This window comes from Epinephelus lanceolatus, chromosome 8, assembly GCF_041903045.1.
Source record: "Epinephelus lanceolatus isolate andai-2023 chromosome 8, ASM4190304v1, whole genome shotgun sequence".
Lineage (NCBI taxonomy): Eukaryota > Metazoa > Chordata > Actinopteri > Perciformes > Serranidae > Epinephelus > Epinephelus lanceolatus.
The window spans coordinates 31,480,468-31,499,566 of NC_135741.1; the positions used below are offsets into that span (position 1 = coordinate 31,480,468).

The following is a 19,099-nucleotide window of genomic DNA, read 5'->3' on the forward strand; positions in this document are numbered from 1 at the left end:
TCTTCAGTCGGCACTCGTCCCATGATGCCTGTATCTATGTTTAGAATCTACATGACATACTGTATGTATGTTTGATCAGACTGTACCAGTGACTCATTAACATGGACAAACCACACAGCTATCATGGACAAAAAAAGGCGAGTGTTCAGTTTTAGCTATGAGGAGTCGGAGGCACTAATCTTATCAGTGAAGTAGGGGAAACTCCACCTTTTCAGGAAGTTTTTCTTTCAGTGATTTGAATGAATTATTAATTTGAATGATCATGTATTGAAATTTAAAGCACCATCACATGGTTTCAGTATCCTTTAAAGCATTATATTTTCATGGTTTTCCCCATCTGCACTGTCACTTCCATACAGACCTATTAACAGAGTTGCTGCAATTTTTTTGGCAGTTTTGCATTTATTTTGAATTTAGAAGTCTTTGCCATCTTAACTCAATATTCCTCACTTGGGAAAATCTTTAAGTTAGGGACAGTTCTGTAACACCAAAAATTCCAAATGTCATCCTAAACTGACATAAAATAGGGTTTCGGACTATTTAGGAAGATTCTATAATGAGACCTTAACTCATTATAGAATCTTCCCAAAATGAGACCTTAACTCAGGAGCTGATTAGAGGGCCTCAACATTGTTAAATTTCATGACTGGTTAAGTCCCAGCTGGTCAACTCTATATGGCAGCTTTGGTCCTACAAGGGTCAGGGCTGATTTAAAACAGCAGAGGGCATGTTGAGCCATCTGTAACCCATGAAAGGCCTTTATTTTATATATTTGGAAAGAAATGTCAGTATTAACACCAGCAACAAACATGTTCTCTATCACAATATAGTCATAGCATTTAGTTTATGACTAAAAAGGCATGTTTAAGTGTGCAGTACCACTTTAGTAATCATAATAAATTCTTCATAATCAAAATATAGTAAGAGTGTACCCTCATACCAACATTATGCTACAGTAATGATTTAGGGGGTTAAACATTAAATCAGTTAAATGAAGTTCATTATGACCAATGACTCTGCCACGGTCTACAAAAACAAGGTGGTATTTATACATCTTGGCTGCTTTTTTTAATCTCCAAAAGTAGGTCTCCAGGTGGTTTTGCTGTTGGAAAATGTTCCTAAAATTCTGGAGCTGAAACTCTTCATGTGTCATATGAACCTCCTGTTAAGGTACACCATGCAGGACTTTCCTAGAAGAAACTCTGAACCATCACTTATGACCCACTATAAGTGTGTGGAGATGTATTTTTCTGCAGAGACTCTGCCTGTTTTTCCTTATCTTTATCTTATTTTCTGTGTTCAGGATGTTTACGGGCATGTATCCCCCTAGCGCTCAGGTGAGGTCAGGCTTGACAAACCAGTAGCAACCAGATGCCAGAGCGTAAGCAGCAGGTATCCAAGAGACACACCACTGACAAAATGCAAATACAGATGAGGGTGAATCAGGGGTTGGTTTTTACTTTCACTTTCACTGGAGAGCATGTTTAAAAACTGACAACTCTGCATAGTATACCTTTTAGAGAATACGACATATTGCCCTGCAGGAAATGTTAACTCCTCATATTCTATACTTCATTTTTGGAAGATATCCCTGTATATGAACTTGACTCTCACAAAGTGAAATTAAGTTCAAAGACTTCAATCTTGTTTGTGCATGTGCGTGTAGAATAAACACACGAGAGACGGGCTCCGGTTTTAAAAACTCTCTCAGTAACTCTATTTCTGTATTAATGTACAACCGTTGAAAATTACAACAATTTTTTTTTGTATTTTTGTATTTTTTTTCCCATTTTTTTTTAAACGATCTATCTATCAACAGCCATTTTCCAGAAGAAAAGTGAACAATGTGAGCAGGAAGAAAAGAGAAAATAAAGAGCAAAATAAAGTGAAGGGATGAATGTAAAGAAAGCGCAGAGAGCACGAGATGGAGGGGAAGGAGACAACTTAACTGTTAATGTTTAGTTTCTGCAGCGGAGTGTTTGAGCGTGAGTGTGTCAATGTGTGCATGGTATGTACATGCAAATGCTATGTGGATGTCGCTGGGTGCTGTAGTGTGCGGAAATGGCTGCGATTACACTTGCTGCTTCAAAACAACTTCACCTGATCAGCAGAGGTACAAATATTTTTATGGAAATCTGGCTCACACTGGTTTGGATCTACACTAACTGAACACAATCACGCAACATCAGTGTGAGAATGTAAAGATACAAAAGTGGGTTATTCAGTGGTTTCACTTCGACTATAATGACTAGCAACTATCTGCTGGCAGTAGTGACTGCAGTGGGTCAGGTTGGCTACTAAAATAAAGAATCGAGGTGTGTTTATTGTGAAACTGGCAACAAAATCTAAAAAAGCTGTCATTTAAACACACATTCATCTTATTCTTTAGTACTTTGTTTACATGAACATGCATCATACGTAGGAAAATATTGTATTTTGTTTATTTCAAGGGGTATGTGGGACTGTGACGTCACCATTTCTCCACAGTAAACACACCATATACATGTTTATGGCAGAAAAATACATAGAAAAAAGCACCTTCACAATAAAAGGGCTCCCTAATCTGCTATTGAGAGTACTTGAAGAGCCTGTCGAGTTGCACCGGTCCTGACTGATATTAAAGTTTGTTCAAAACAAAGCCAGCAAAGTGACATGTTTCCTCTAGAAGTAACACACTCCACTCACTGACATTAAACCTTTCTTATCTACACGTCAATCAACCTTTTGCAGCTTGGAAGAAGTAACTACGAATCAACTTTTCCTGTGTTCAGGCTGATCCGGTGAGTACTACAGGTACAATTGCCAGCAAGTGTCATTATAGTCAATGTGAAACCACTGAAATCCACAATCAGCACAGTCTCCTTAAAGAAAATGTTTTCAATCTCCCACATCTTCCTTGTCTGCTGAACAAAAGCTTCTCCATCATTTGACCTTTTCTCTTAAATGATAATTCCAGCATCACAGAAATAACTTTTCAAAACAACAGCTCCTTTTAACAGGATGTTGCTTTTAGCTGCTCGTGTCAGTGTCTCAACGCTCACAGTGGAATAAAAGCGCACCCACTGTTTTCAGACACATGACAAGACTTCAGAATTTGACCTGATCAGATCTAAACAGCTGCGTCAAGTGTAACCACAGTGAATGTGATGCTCTGAGCCAAAACATGTAAATGAGGTGAGGATGAAAGGAGGAAGGGGAGATACAATCGTGCCATTCTGTGACCCTGCAGCATTATGGGAGTGAGAGGAGGGGAGAGACAGAAAGAAAGAAGCGATGAGCGAGCGTCAGAAGGAGGGGTCAGTATGACTGCACTGAGGGGTGGTCATGGAAGGAAGCAAAGGTGGGAGGCAAGGAGGAAGGAAGGAAGGAAGGAAGGAGATGCTGGTGCTTTGCAGTCGCGATGGAGCTTCAGGTGTCGTGGAAATCCTTCAGCAGCGTGCGTCGCCTCTGCTCAGCAATGTGCATCTGATTCTCCAGATCCTGTAAAAACAAACAAACAATACACAGGAAGTCATTAGTGTCAAAGACACTTCCAAAAGAAAATGTGGACAAAGTGAAAAGTCAACTGTAATCCCTCGCCTATGTATCGTTCTTGAGTCCAGAGCCATGCAGACAGCAGCGCTTACAGCTAGGTGCTGATCTCAGCACACTAACATGCTCACAATCGGCCTCATTTACTAATATGAGTGCAGAAACATTCTTACTCTGCCCATAAAATTTGTGCACATGCAAAATGATTGTTGGTTTCATGACACATGTGCACCGGATGATTTCGATCTCACCACCGTGCCTATGTTGATGACTCAGTATCATTCTAAATTGAGAGGCACGTGGCTGCTATCTGCAGTCAGCATGTTGCCATGCCCCCATTTCTCTATATAAGGAAATACATACACCCAGAGGTGTATCATGTAGAAAGCACTGAAGTTGAAGCGGTCTGACACACCAGTGTCAGACCGCTATGAGCGTCAGTGAAGTTCTCCACATTTCTCTTTATATACCCTGCATGCATGTTAATGGGTGACCAGTCGACTAGTTGCCTACAAATGAACATATGCACAAATTCTATAAAATAAAAACTGGCACACTCCTTCATAGTACAATTTTCAAATTAAAAATTGATGAGGATGAAAGGGTGTCAATTCCATAGTTATTTACTACATTTGACCAATGCATTAGAAAATAAACAGTTGTAAATATTATCTGTTAGAGCCATTTAGGTTTATGGTGTGTGTTCGCATTTTCTATGACAGCCAGGCCTTTAACATCTGTGTGTATGAACGGTCTGAGGCAGCTCTGATTTCGTTCCCTGAGAAGGAAAATATTAATGAATCCCAGATTTCTACTAAAACGTTTGTACCCACAGTGTAAGCACAGATTTGTGTGTACACACTGTCTGTGAATGTGGCCCAATGACAATGTTAAAATACTGATTTTTTTTTTTTTTTTTTAAGATTTTTTTTTTTTGGGCTTTTGCCCTTAATGAACAGGACAGAGTGGTAATAGCTGGTAATAGACTAATTGTGTTCACAATCTTAGTTTAGTGTGTTAGCTTGCTGCTAATATGTGCTAATTAGCACTAAACACAAAGTACAGCTAAGGCTGATGGGAATGTCAGTTTTGCAGGTGTTAATTCGTAATCCAAAGTATTGGACAAACTAGAAAAGTGCACTCAGTAGAGATCTCCACCAAGCAGCCTCTGGAGCTGATCCTGGCCCCTCTAGACAACACACGTGGCACAGCTTCAATTGATGGAATTGTCACATACAGTAAAGATAGTGATAAAGATAACAGGAGTCTTTTTTGCCATTGTGTATTGTGCTTAACTCTAGTGGATCATAATATATCAAAAATGAAATTAATCTGCAAATGTTCTGGTTCAAATGTGACCAAACTTTTCTATGGATGTTAGTTTTTGAGCCATAAAAAGGCGAAAATGTGGCCTGCAACAGATGGTAAGGCTTCTTGTTTTTAGCAGATCAGATTGCGAGAAAATGCCTTCTGCTCTATGCTTTTACAGTATGGCTCTGTTGATGATGTGCCGCCTTTACTGGCTAAATAAAAAAAACTTTGAAGATTTTTAACCAGCTTTGTATCATAAAAAGTGTAGGTAGGATATGTAAATGACGTACAGTAACATTCCCTCCATCCTGCCAACGCTCCTCCTTATTTGCTAGCAAAAATCTGTCAGATGACACTCAACTCTAGTGCTGCTCTACAGACTGTATTTCCTTATGTTTGTATGCCTGCTGCCACCACAGACACAAAGAGTAAAGAAGCAAATCATTTTGGGCCAGTAGATCCAGTAGTTTGCAAGATTAGCTGCGGACAGACAGATAAACTAACACATGCACACACACGACTAACGCCTGATCCCCTCCTGAATTAAACCTGATGAGATAATTAACTGTTTGACCTGACAATGGTGCTACATGAAGAGTCAGAGCTTCACCACAGAACTAACAAATTATTATCAAATATCATAACAATCCATTCAACAGCTCTTACCCCTCTGTCACTGGCGCTGAGCTCCCCCTCACCTCCCACGACTCCCCTCTCGTAGGTGTCGGCCCGCTCTACCTTCCACGACAGGTTTTCTATTTCTGCTTCCAGCTGGGCCTGCTGGTACTCAAACTGCAGAGGACAGACAAAAAGAGACAGTTAACACCCTCAATATAGTTACATATTATTTTACAATGTGTGTTCTGCAATAATGGACAGCGTGGAGTTTCTCACCAGTTTCTTGCGTGGGCCGGACTCCATGTAATAGGCGTAAGGGTACGTGTACTGCAGTGTGTAACGACACTGGAAACAAAAAGACAAGACACAAAGTTTGGAAAATGTTCACTTAAAGTTAGACTGTGTTAAAATAAAGAAAGGCACCTTAGACAATTACTGACATGTCCTTCCATTGATTTTACTTCATCACTGCTACAGATCTACTAAAGTCTAAATGTAATATACAAAACCTCAGAGGAATGTGTCACATTTTAAGTCATGACGTGCATATGACAGAGCAGCCTTTTGAAATTATCCAATCAGGAATGAGAAAGTGAATCAGGTCACTTGTCCTTTTTTTCCAGAACAGTTTGCAACATGACAGAGGCGTGACAACACTGATAAACAAAGGTTTTCATATCAGTGATCCAAATTTCTTGATGAAGTGCTGATGAATGAGTAACATTTGTAACACTCTCTTATGAGTGTGAGCTGCATGTCTGCACACTGCTTTGCGCACTCTGTGTTAGCAGCTAAAAGTTAGCCATCAGGCTCACTGCTCTCTGTCTTTATACTCTGAAATATTAACTAACTTGTCAGGTAACTTCAACACTGTCTTTATAATTCAATTATATGCACAGTTTCATGAATAAATCCAAAACAAAAACTCCATCTCCTACTCTCATTCTGCTTTTACCCTCTTCCTCACATTATATAATCTAGAACACACACACAGTGGCAGTTCAGTGTGTGAGTACCTTAGCCAGTAGCTTTGCAGCGTTATGCAGGTACTGCCAGTCGATCCAGGTTCCCAGGTTGTTCATCACTCTCTCCTGGATCTTCTCCTGGATCCGCTGGTATGTCTGAGCCTCCAACTGCAGAGACTTGTTGTGATTCTCCCACTGGTGGGGTAAACATTTAAATAAATAAATGAACAATAAAAAAGAATGAAATACTGAACAAATATTTCTCCTGCAGGTCTAGAACTATGCTTGATTTAAACTTGTCTGTTTAATAAAATGTTCTCCTTACATGCCTCGGACAGTGTGTTGTGATACTATTGTGCCCAGAATGGCCGGACACAAATGTCACTAACATTTTTTACACAAACAGTGCAGGACAAAATCTGTTATGTGTTAATCTCCCTCAAGTCTGAAAAATGAAACAATCTTTCATCTGGTTTAAGTTTTCTTGTAAAGCAGGGTTTTAAAACTTAGAATTCCACCCACAGATTTCCCCACCAGTCTCAGCATTTGGGTAAAAACAACAACAAAAGCAAAACTGTACAGGTAGAAAAGGTGTTTGTTTTTGTCTGAGGAAATGAACACATCTGCAACGTTTTTTACCCTCTATTCTTATCCAGGAAAGTGTTTTATGAAGCATTTTGCTCTTAATTAGATTTGTTTTTCAAGCAAGATATACATGAGAATCTAAAAGCCTCACCCTCTCAAAGTAGAAGAGGTATTTCTTGAGGGCCTCTCTGGCCTGAGCCTGCTGGCTCTGGTTGACTATATCAGGGTTTTCTTTGTAGCGGCTGCACTCATAGTATTCACTGCCGTGAGTCTTCCAGTCACCAAGACACATCCAGCAGAAGTCTTTCAGGAGACAAGAAACACACATTTATGGACCCCCCACTACATATACATGCATTATACAGTATGTAGAGAAAGTGAAACATGTAGGGTGAGCTCAGTTAGTCAGTCTACAGCCAGTCTAAACTGTCTGATATTGGCTGTGGTTATCATATTTTTCCTTTTCACCAGACAACCAACCACCGTTCAGTTGACTAATAAGGAAGAAGTTGGTAAATGGGGCACATTGGTTTAACAGTGATCACAAAATGAAAAACATCTCATTGACTGAGAATTTTAGGCTTTTTGAATATATATTTGGGTACTTAATTATGTTAAGAATATTGGTCATTAACATTAGCCAATAGCTACAATAAAAAAATATACCAACTTTTTCAAACCCTGTGTCTACTGTCTCTTAGAATTTCTTAAAAGCTTAGTCCAACTCGTCTCATAATTATAGCTACTCTCTATGGATGCATTGTGCCACTAGGTGGATGCAAAGGGCCTCTCAGAAAAGTGAGTTCATGCTTTACTGGATCATACTGAAGGTGTGAAATTTAGACAAGATACTTACCGTGTTTGCACTTGGAGCATTGCTGAAATAAATACAGGCACAGGAAGACATGAAATTAGTGAACCAGAAACCAGACACAACAACCACCACCAGCATAAGTTATGTTTTGAGAAACTTAAGCAAGTGTCAATCTATTAAAGACAAGGACTTCAGCTCTCGGGTCGGAATATATTTTTAGCATTTCCTGTGTTCTGGGAAAGGGTGATGTTCATCTATGACTCACCATGTGATTGCACCCTCCATTTTTCTCAATGCAGATATTGCACTTAGGACACTAGAGGAGAAAAACACATACAAACATGATCAAACTGGGGCGGTACAGATAAAATGTAATGGGAATCTTTATGTCTTCAAACACTGTCTCCATCCTGATTATCTGCGTTCATGTGTACAAAACTACAGTGTGTGTGGAAACTGATGCTGACACACCAGTGCTTGTGTATGTGCATGGCTGTATGAGCGAGAGTGTGTGTGTTCACGTATAGATCCATCATACATCTTTAGTGTGTGCACTGATGTAGTTGGCCGTCTCCGAATCATCTGCACATTTGGTCAGCCATTTCCGGATCGTTGCACAGTCTGTAGGTGCGTGGTACATCTGACGGCATTTAAAACTACAACAGAGGAACAGAGACAGAAAATACAGCCATAAGGACAAATTCTGAAATCATATAATATGTTTAGTTTATTTGTTTCACACACACAAAAAATAAATCAAAAGAGATAATAAACATAAAGTACATTGAGGGTGTGGTAGCAACATGTAATGGTTTATTTAAAAACCACACACCAAGGACATATAAAAGGTAAAACGTAAACATGGAAGATGACCAGTACATTTTAAATATTAGATTTAAAGAAATTCATATAAAATAAGTGTAGAAGTATACTTAAAAAAGGGATAATATACAGAGAAATAGGAAACAGTGCAATATTTACAGTATGAACAATACCGGTAATGGTTACAACAAAGGTCATTTATAGAGCTTAAATAAATATGGGAACTTTGTGTGCAAGAGTCGTTTAATTTCTTTAAACACGCTATCAGCTGTGTGGCCATTTGTAAACCAACCTGACTCTTCATTCAACTTTTATTAATTTGTTCTGATCTTAAGCTTGGATAGTATCTTCCTCTTACTGGCTCTTTGTCCAACATGTAACTTATTTTTGGACTGGATCAAAAGAACATTACAACCTGACAGTATGATTTTCAATACTGTCAAAATACAGATGCTGTTCTTTCTATTAAACCCATATGGAGATGCTGTATTGAGGATGTATTATATGTTGTATATAGCACGCCAGTCTCTACTGGCAGAACAGGCAGCTGAGCTGGGAAATATGACTGCTAGTGGTTGGGATGACTTTACAGGACTGTAAACAATTAGCCAGCTACGGCACAGTGAGACCGTGTGGAAAAACAGCATATTTTCACATTTAACTCGGAGAATTAAAGGTTTATTTCGACCAAAACAGAGTTGATGATTGTTGGAACAGTGGAGAGACTAACCAAGATGGTTTTGGTGTGTTTTATTTTGTTTCTGCCAAGTTTGAGTGAAGTGTATTTTATGATAAGTTTAAGGTCTAGTGTGTAGTAGTATCCAGTGGTGAGCTTGCAGATTCCAACCAAATGAAACTTTTTCAGGGTACCAAGTCTGTAGGAAAACTACCAGGGCCATCACGAAAATGCAAATGGTCGTATCCAGAGTCAGTGTTTGATTTGTCTGTTCTGGGCTACTGTAGAACAATACGGCAGAGTCCGTGGAAGAGGACCCTTTCAGTATGTAGATATAAAGGGCTCATTTTAAGGTAATGACAACACAACAATTCTTGGTTTCAGGTGATTATACAATAATAAAAACATAGTTATGGATATTATATTCCATTTCTGCCTCAATCCTACACATTGGACCTTTAACAAGGCGATTAAGCTAGTCTCAATTTAGTGAAAGAGAAAAGCATAAATTCAGAAGTTATATGGCTGTTTTCTTCTGCGTAATATGGAAAATATGTGTAAGAATATTAACTTTCTTGACACTGTGTGAGCTCCTTTGGTTTATTTAATGGACTAAAAAAGTTAAGAGAGCGTGGGGAACACAGCTTAGGGGGGCAGGCTTGCACACAAATACCTTCATATATCATTTACCCTGGTAAACGTCAGGAAGGCATGACAGTGTAAAAAAAATAGATGCCAGCCAAACCTAACTGTAACTGCTTTATACCATAGTCAAGCATCAGTAAAACTGGTAATACTGTAGTTTTTGTGAAATTCTTAAAGTTAAAGATGAATTCAGTGTGCTCTTTTTGTGTGTGGGCATCCTACCAGAAGACTTCACTGCAGCGGCTACACTGCACCCTGCGCGCCCGGGGCTCCTGCACCTTGATGACAATGGGACAGTCTGCACCTGGACACAACTGCAACTGGAAGTGACTCTGTGGGACGATGAGAGAGAGACGAAGGTTAAGTAAAATAAAGTATGCCATAAAATTAATTGATGCATCATTATAATGATCATTATAATTGTCAATCCCTGGATGCTGGTTGCTAAAAGTTGCTTTGGATCAAGTTTTTGCAGTGAAGAGGGTTTTTAAAGGGTCAATTCAACCCTATCTGTGGATTATCCAGAGTACCAGGGGCACTGATTCTAAAAAGAGGTGTGTTTAAATTAAATTTTCCCCACATTATTAGGACCACAATCGAGTTCAATTCCTATCAATTTTAGGCAGAAATCTCAAACAAAACCTGGGTAAAAAAACAAAATATTTTCCTTGAACTTTGGGTGAATGATTCTCCAAGATAGCACAAATGTCTAATTTGAGACATCATCATGTTCTTGAATAGATGTGGATGGAAAACCAGCTGGTGAGGCAGACACTGGAGTGATAAAGCAGCGAGGACTATTCAGATTTCATGCTGTGTGAAGGAGATTCCAAAATTCACTTGTTGGGGGGAAAAAAACACACACACACAGGGGCTTACTGAGTTTTTCTTTCCTTCTCACTCCCTTTTCACATGCCTCTGATTTCTGGCTGTACATTCAGACCTTGACGCAGCATCTGAGCAAACAGATTCAGCACACACCTCAACGTAGTCTCTGAAGAGGTAGCGTCTGTATTTGTCCTTCAGCTCCTCTCCAGGCAGCAGTGGCAGGACAAAGTCTTCTGGCATCTGAAGGGAACAGTCCTGAGCCATACACGAGATACCTGAACGCAAGCACGCACGCACGCGCACACACACACACACACACACACACACACACACAAACACACAAACAAACAAACACACACACATACACACACACACACACACACAAATCCTTTACTAAGATTCACGGACAGGGTATAGTGAGAGCAGCAATGTGTACACAAACTGCCCTACAATGGCTGCAACTGTTGTTTGTGTGGGTTTTTTTTTTTACCAATAAACGACACCCATCATTTTCACTTGTTTACTCCAGTGGTGTTTGATTTAGGCGGGCTGGTTTCTAGTGTTACAGTGACCCAGAAACTGGATCAGGGTCGTATTTCATCATTGACATGTCCTTCATACAGTTGATAGAAGAACACTTATCAGGTTCAGAAGCACTTGGTTATGTGGACCGACTTTATCGGAGAGCCTCGTAGAAAGTAGCACAGGGACGCACAAACACGCTTGCACACATATAAAGGCACTTGTGTTCCCACACACTCACAACTAGAGGACAGGGAGTCTGGATAACTGTATGCACTTTACCACACACATACAGTATACTGTACAAACTGATCTGTGTACACACCCACACTTCCATCTGCTCTCCTGCTGACATAAGCACACTTTCAAATACACACACACACACACACACACTAATAATCATATGTAGGAGGATGCCTGCCAGGTACATTTTACACCAGATGGGAGTCATCAAAACCTCATTTTACACCTCCCTTATCTTCAAAGTCAGAAGTCACTCTTGGATTTTACACACACAAACACGTACACAAATATGGACGACCTGGGCACAAACATCCAGCCGGAATCTATGGTGTTTTTCTGTCATTAAAAAACAGTATCATTAAGCGACTGATAAAGCTTGCCTCGTTAAACTAAATACCAGACTGCAAACCCTGGTGGTCTGTCAGAAAAGCATGGGCTGAAATAAAACTTCCGTAAGGATCAGAGGCTGAAACTCTGAACTCTGAACACCAGCACATAAATACAAGAACAGACATACAGATACATGAACAGACACTTGGGAACTCACAGCAAACAAAGTGTGACTCACCCACTCTAATACCAGCTTTGATGACTACACAGACACACAAACACACACACACACACACACACAGACAGACAGACACACACACACACACACACACACACACACACACACACTCTGCTCACCCACTCCCATGCCATCTTTGACCAGGACAGTGCAGTGCTGCTCCCAGCATGCTTTGCAGAAGGAGTGCTGGCAGGGCAGGGCCAGCAGGGATTCTCTCCGTACGACCTGTAGACACACACCACACTGGAGGGACTGAGGGGCCTGGAACACATAAACACAAGAGTCATGAATACACTATCAAACAGGAACTACAAGCTAGTAGAAGAGCTTCTTACAACAACAACAAAAAATCAACTAGCTAAACCACAGATTTGTCTGATAAAACATATCAAGCAACTGATCTGAGTTTCACTGTTGTCCTAAGTAGTAACTAGTGCAGCGAGTAATCAGATTAATCTACCTTTTTGATAAATCAATTGATTGCTTATGTTGTAAAAAATAACATAACGCTATATTCCCATCTCATGTTACTGCAGTGATGCCTTAAAATTACAGCTTTTTGTTTGTCTACACTGAAATTCTTCAGCTCTGTTGATAAACTGAGAACAGCAGCAAATCTTTAAGGGTAAGTTTACTATTTTTCCAACTTAGACCCGATTTTCCTTTGTTTTTGTGTCTAAAGCCCAGTTCAGACCAAAGATTTACGACGAGACGAAACTGTTTTAAACGTTGCAACAGTGTGAACTGGCCAGTCTGAGCTCGACTCAAGCCGGCTGATGGTGTCACCTGCAACTCAGCTGGTCAAATCACCAGCGGCGATAACCAGCGGCTGGAATGTAAAGCATGTCACCTTTTTCAACATCCAATACAGTCAATCTGAATCTGTTTGCTGTTTTTCGCCGCTTCATCACCACTACGAATGCAGCTGTAGTCAGTATCTCACCATCACTATGCTCATTCATATTTTAAGAAGCCACAAATTATATTCAGGAACAAAATCAGCCTGAAAAGCTGCAAATCAGAACAGAAGTACAGAGAGTTGTTGCATAGAGATGATACACCATCTCATCTAGTCACACTGGCGTGAACCGGCAGGTTTTTAGAATGTTGCCGAATGGCGCGTTGCAAGTAGATGTCTGTTTCAACTCTTGTTGCTAATCTTTGGTCCAAACTGGGTATTAATGACTGATGGGAACAACAACTTTTGAAAATGGTCCAGTATCAAGCAACACCTCTTCAGACACAGCAGTGAAACAGGCTATAATGTAATGTTCAGGGATGTTCACATGTCAATTTATGTCCATTAAAAGTTCTTGTTCTTGCCACTGACAGGCTCATATTGTTATCATCAGTGTCTGCCAACAGTATGGAAAGATGTCACTACAGATAAGACCTATTTGTCAAAGGGTAAGATGATTTTTGTTTAATCAGAAACAGACCCAGAATCATTATTTCCAAACCTACCAGAATACTACAATAAACAGTAATCTTATCATACTAAAACACAATTCAATCAATGTCGACAGAAAAAAAAAAACTCACACCAGCCGTCTTGGTCTTTCCACTGTTCCATCACTTTGATTTGGTTAAAATAAACCCTTACTTCACTCAGTTAGATGTGAAAATATGCTGGCTCTGTACAGGCTGAAGTTACTGTCTATTTGAAGCCTGGTCTGTCTGATGTTTCTGATAAAACAAAAAGGACCTTACTCCTTAATAAAAAGTTCTATCTCTGTAAGGATCCTTTACATGTTGCCAGACACTGATAATAACAATCTGAGCCTGTCAGTGGCAAAACAAACACTTTTAGTGGATGTAAATTGACATTTTGCAGCTGCTAGCTGCAGCAGCCTGGCTTACTACTGGACCAATTTCAAAGGTTTTGGTTCCTGTAAGTGACTTATAAAACAAAACATGGGAAATCAAAATCCAAGTTCCCCTTTAAATGGCTATTTTTCTGTCAATCATCTAATTACTTGACTGTTTTTTTTTCACTACTAGTGGATTATCTGATGCATCGCAACCAGATAGAAATTTGTCCTTAAAGTTACTTTGCTGTGAATGTGGGATTCCAGGCTCAAACCACCCATGTACCCACAGGGAACAATGTTGTCAAGGTTTTTATTTATTTATTATGACTTTCACGCAGTGTTTATTAAAGCATGTATAAGGCCTAAAAGGTTTTGGTCCTGCGTTAAATCAACGACGTGCCGACGTCGTTGCCGTGACGCCGTCGTGAACCCTTCGAACTTCTCCGTCACTCCATTTCGTCGTGGTGCAATTCACCGCCAGAGCGGTAGGGGGCTGCGTTCCTTTCCTGAATGGTTATCGTCGTCTCTAAGTGATTCTTTGTTTAGCTTCCGGCTTTTACGTTCACAGTGAACAATGGCGACCAAGAGAGAGAGAATCTTGCTGGAGTTGGAGTTGTTGGATGTCGAAGAAATTATGTTAATACTGCAACATCTACATCGCAAAAGAAGATATTTAAAGATGGCGGGGATGGCGCAATCTGGAAATACGGAACTGGAAATGCGTTGCTACCAAGCAAACCAATCACAGCCCTCTCGGTCTGCGCTGGGTCTGCGTCGCCTTGACGTGTAGTTACATTTTTTGGGAGGTGCACGTCAGGCTACACCGGGGGCTACGGCGAGCCTCCTGCGTAGCCACATACGTACGTCGGTACGTCGTTGATTTAATGCAGGACCATAAATCAGGCTTTAGCACGCTCACAAGATGTGAATGACATTAAATCTGAATAATAAAAAGGTATGAACGAAGCATGTGGCCTGTTACTCACAGTGACTGATCTGCAGGTGCTGCTGGGCTGGACCAGAGCGTCCGCTAACAGCAGAGACGAGTTGGACTTATATCTGTGGGGAACATGGACAGAACCAGGGTCATACAGGGATGATAGACATAAAATATAAAACTGCAAGAGAATGAGATAGTAATAAAACAAATGGGGAAAAAAGGCAGACAGAGAGCCTAAATTAAAGAAAGAGAGACGGTTGATGACAAATAAGGACTGCAAGAGAAAAAGACAGGAGCAGGGAAGCAGCAGGAGACATACCTGTCCAATATCTGTGAAACCTGCCAGTGAAGATGCACCAGGATCAGTTTTGCTACCGCAGGTAAAACCTGAGGGAAAAAACAGAGAGGAGACAGATCGCTTAAATTTTACTTCAGTGACACACGAGTGACTTGGCTGTCTTGAAAGTCAGCTAATCTGAAATGATACACAGCTCTCATATCCCCAGTTTGCCTGTTAGTAGTGAATAATATGCTGACTCTACTTCCTTCATGAGAGGGAAATACTTCACGACTCTAAACCTGCTGTAAACACTGATAACACAAGGTTCCTGTTCACTACAGAAGAAACTTGTCAACAATACAATCATGACAAAATGTATCAGTGATAATTGATATAGCTGAGTAAAATGTTTGTTTGTTAAATCCAGCTTCTAATATGTACACATTTGATTGGCTTTGGTTTTGTACTGTTGTAAACTGAATACCTTCTGCTTTATTGATCTCTGGCAAGACATTATAAGCTATTTCAAGACATCACTTTTTGTGATATTACTATATAGACTACAAGATTCTGCAATCAATGAAACACACAAAAGGTAGCTTTGTCTATAGGCTAGTACAAACTGTATTCTATGCAAGACACTGTTTCAACACAAAAAGCTGCGCTGATTCCATTAACACCTCTCTGTCTTGATAAATTATCAGCCAGAGGAACTGAAATGTAGTTCAGGCACTAATGTCACTGCTGATGACTTGATATATTCTGTCACAGCACAGTCAGTATTAGACAATGCAAGACGATAACTCTATAAAGATGATATCACCTAGCACTAAAGGCCAGACATCTATGGCTCATATTAGTCAACAATTCAATGACTAGGAAGTTCTCCCTTCATTTACCTACAGCCATCAAGAAACACACAGCTGCTCCTCTGGGAGCTGCTCAGTCCTGCTAACCTCAGACTGTAGTTGTGCTGTGCAGCTCCCAGGTGTGATTATGTATAATTGTGTACAAGTGTGAAGTAGGGTGCTCCAGCATGCAGACTCAGCAAAGTTACCCTGAATAGACCTACTCATTGGCCTTTTAACAGCAGACATTTTGGCTTGTCATAGCAGGGAAAAGCACAGGTGTTACTGGTAACATTAATGATGGCTCAGCTCTGTTCATGTGTCCCATGACAGTGACAGTGAGTCTGCATGCACAATAATACAGCACCATGAAACAAGAGCAGCTACATGGAATTCAGCCACCATTAATTTTAATATTTACACCTGTGCTTTTCCTTCTGTGATAAGTCAAAATGTCCTCTGTGGAAGGGGCCTATTGTGAGGCATGAAAGGCCATGTTCAACATGATATAACCTCACCGTTAGTCAGCCTCCTTCTGTCTTGCTGTAAAAAATGCATCAATATTAATGTGTGCACTCAGAACAATGTAAACTGTGATTGTGATTGTGTGAACTGAGATTACAATTTGCCTGTTGTGAGGCTGGGATTTTTAAATAGAAACATAACCTCAACTAACAAAGTGCAGCTATGAACTAAATAGTTTGATGAAGTGTTATTTTTGATTTTAGACTTGCAAATCCAACAAATGCATTAGCAACTCAGGTAGTAACTATCAGGACTCACCGTACATCTCCATAAGTAGTCTGATTTTACTTTGGAAACTCACTTGACAACCAACACTAAACGCTGGGACATCCTTTTTTAAGATACTTAATTTATTGTACAACCTAGCAACAGTCTTGCTTACACACCGACTGAAAGACACTGAGCACCACAGTCTGAAAAATGACCAACATAAAACTAAACCTGAAAACTTTCCCTCTTGCTTTATTGTTCTATCTGTGCTCAAGTGTCATTTGCATTTTGGAAATACACTCAAATCAGAATGTCTTAAAAGGTGTCATTCTACTGTCGACTAAATGTAAGCTTTCCCACAACAACAGCATATGCCCTCACAAACCCAATTGAGTAAAATATGTACACAAAATATAAATGTTATTAAGTCAACATCTGTCACCTTCAAATTCTTCTGCGATCACTTATTCAAATTCTAATTTTGCAAGCCTGAAAGAGTAATTTAATTAAAGATCTAAGTGCAGGAATTACTTTTTTATTACCATTCGTGAGCTTTAATGAAATCACTATTTAATGCTTGTGCAATCCTCTTATGACAGAAGCACAAAAATATGTAAATTAGAACAACTGAAATGTGCATTTATCTCTAATCATGAACGGTATGAGCATAGTTTAACCTGCTGGGACCAATCCAGGCTTCCTGCACATTTCAAATTTCCATAATTTTCCAGACTTCTCCATAGAGTTTTCGCAGTTAACATGTCAATTACATTCAGACTATGTATGCTATTATGTTGTCAAGTAACTGCCAGAAGATTGAAGCCTGGTACTGTACTATTAGTACAAAACCCAGACAAGCTCATCCCCTAAAATACTAAACAATTAATATTATTGTTCCCTACATATTTTTAGCCTCTTTAATAAATAAGAACTAAAAATGAGTTGAAAAAAGTAAGCATCGTTTTCATAGTGTCTCTGCAGCCTTGTTTATTCACCGTGTCCATGGAAACAACAATGAATGCAGTCATAAAGGTATGTTTTCCTATGCAGAGAAGGTTCTGTCTGTTTACTGTTCTGATAAATATATCACTGCACAACTCATAAATGTTCAGCCAAGCTTAATATTTGGTTATGGTGGCTTGGTTGAGATGGTATGTACACTGTATATACAATTCAAAGATACTGCTGCATTTTCTTTCAAGCTAATTTGGTTGCGTCTATCTGCATTTGGTTCAGTTATAAGGCACTTGGGGCTGTTTTGCAGGCTGTGATGTACAGGCTCGGGGTTGCTCTGCGTAGGAGTGTGCGTTCAGTCACATGCCATACTTCGTTTCTTTCTTTTGACGCCATCAGGCCTGCTCTGGCCTGCACTCTTTCACATGGTGGTAAACATTTTGGCGGCACTGGCTGACTGCTCAAAACGCCATGAAAAACACTCTGCTAGTATGATGGATTTATTTTTAGAAATTCTCAATTTTGTATTTAAGACAACAAAATAGGGCAGTAGTCTGAAAACATAATTGTCTTATCATACTCTTTTGTATTTTCTGTGTTTATCAAGCTGTGGAAATTACTAAGATCATATTCCACACTTTTTCACACTGCATAAGAACCCTGCCAATCAGCGTAACCAGACTCTGTCCGTTCCACTTTGCATGATTTTCTGAGGGAAAAATTACATCAGCATGGTTCTTATTACTGTTTTGTGCAATACACCGCCAAAAGCCTTATTTTGTTTTGTGAACTACTGGTCATATAAAGTGTACGGTGACCTGTAAGGCCAAAGTTTGAAAGCCAGGTCTGTCTGAAAGGTTACAAACAAAATATGACGGTGACCTTTACCAATCTATTCGACTTTACAGACACATCTTATTAGCACACTGTTCTTGCCAAGAACTACTCTCAGATCCTGTTTTTGCAAATTCCGCGATGAAAACATTTAATTTCATTCTCACGATTATGACAAAGGAGTATCACACAACCCAGCCACAGACACAAGCTCACCTTCAGCGCAGCAGCCACAGTGTTAACCTCCTCTGTCAGCACCCTCTGACTCTCTTTGTACGTCAGACAGGTGAACAGGTACTCCTCTGGGTCGAAGGAGTCAGCGCCCTGTTGCTCCACGTCGCTGGCCACGCCCTCATAGTAGCCTGCGATGTCGCCCTGATCCTCCTCTTCTCCTCCATCATCCTCATCTTCCTCTTCTTCAGAGTTCACCCCGAAGTCTTCCTCATTGCTGTCCGACGCCTGGCTGTTCATGTCCACAGACATCCAGTCGATTGAATCAACCACCCGGACAGGTAGACGGTCCGCCTACCTGTCGGATCCAAGCGGTCCAATTGGCTAAAATGGCTCGT

General features: G+C 40.1%; 1 protein-coding gene across 1 annotated transcript; it reads right to left on the minus strand.

The window, feature by feature from the left end:
- Positions 1-1,688: 1,688 nt before the first annotated feature.
- Positions 1,689-15,263, minus strand: arih2 (ariadne homolog 2 (Drosophila)). Its single transcript, XM_033629416.2, has 13 exons — positions 15,199-15,263; positions 14,926-14,998; positions 12,248-12,389; positions 10,949-11,070; positions 10,190-10,299; positions 8,363-8,480; positions 8,090-8,140; positions 7,867-7,888; positions 7,162-7,313; positions 6,477-6,620; positions 5,737-5,805; positions 5,509-5,634; positions 1,689-3,480 (listed from the first exon to the last, which is right to left on the minus strand). Exons 3-13 carry the CDS (start codon positions 12,255-12,257, stop codon positions 3,409-3,411), a joined length of 996 nt encoding a protein of 331 aa, XP_033485307.2. The 5' UTR covers positions 12,258-12,389; positions 14,926-14,998; positions 15,199-15,263; the 3' UTR covers positions 1,689-3,408.
- Positions 15,264-19,099: the final 3,836 nt, after the last annotated feature.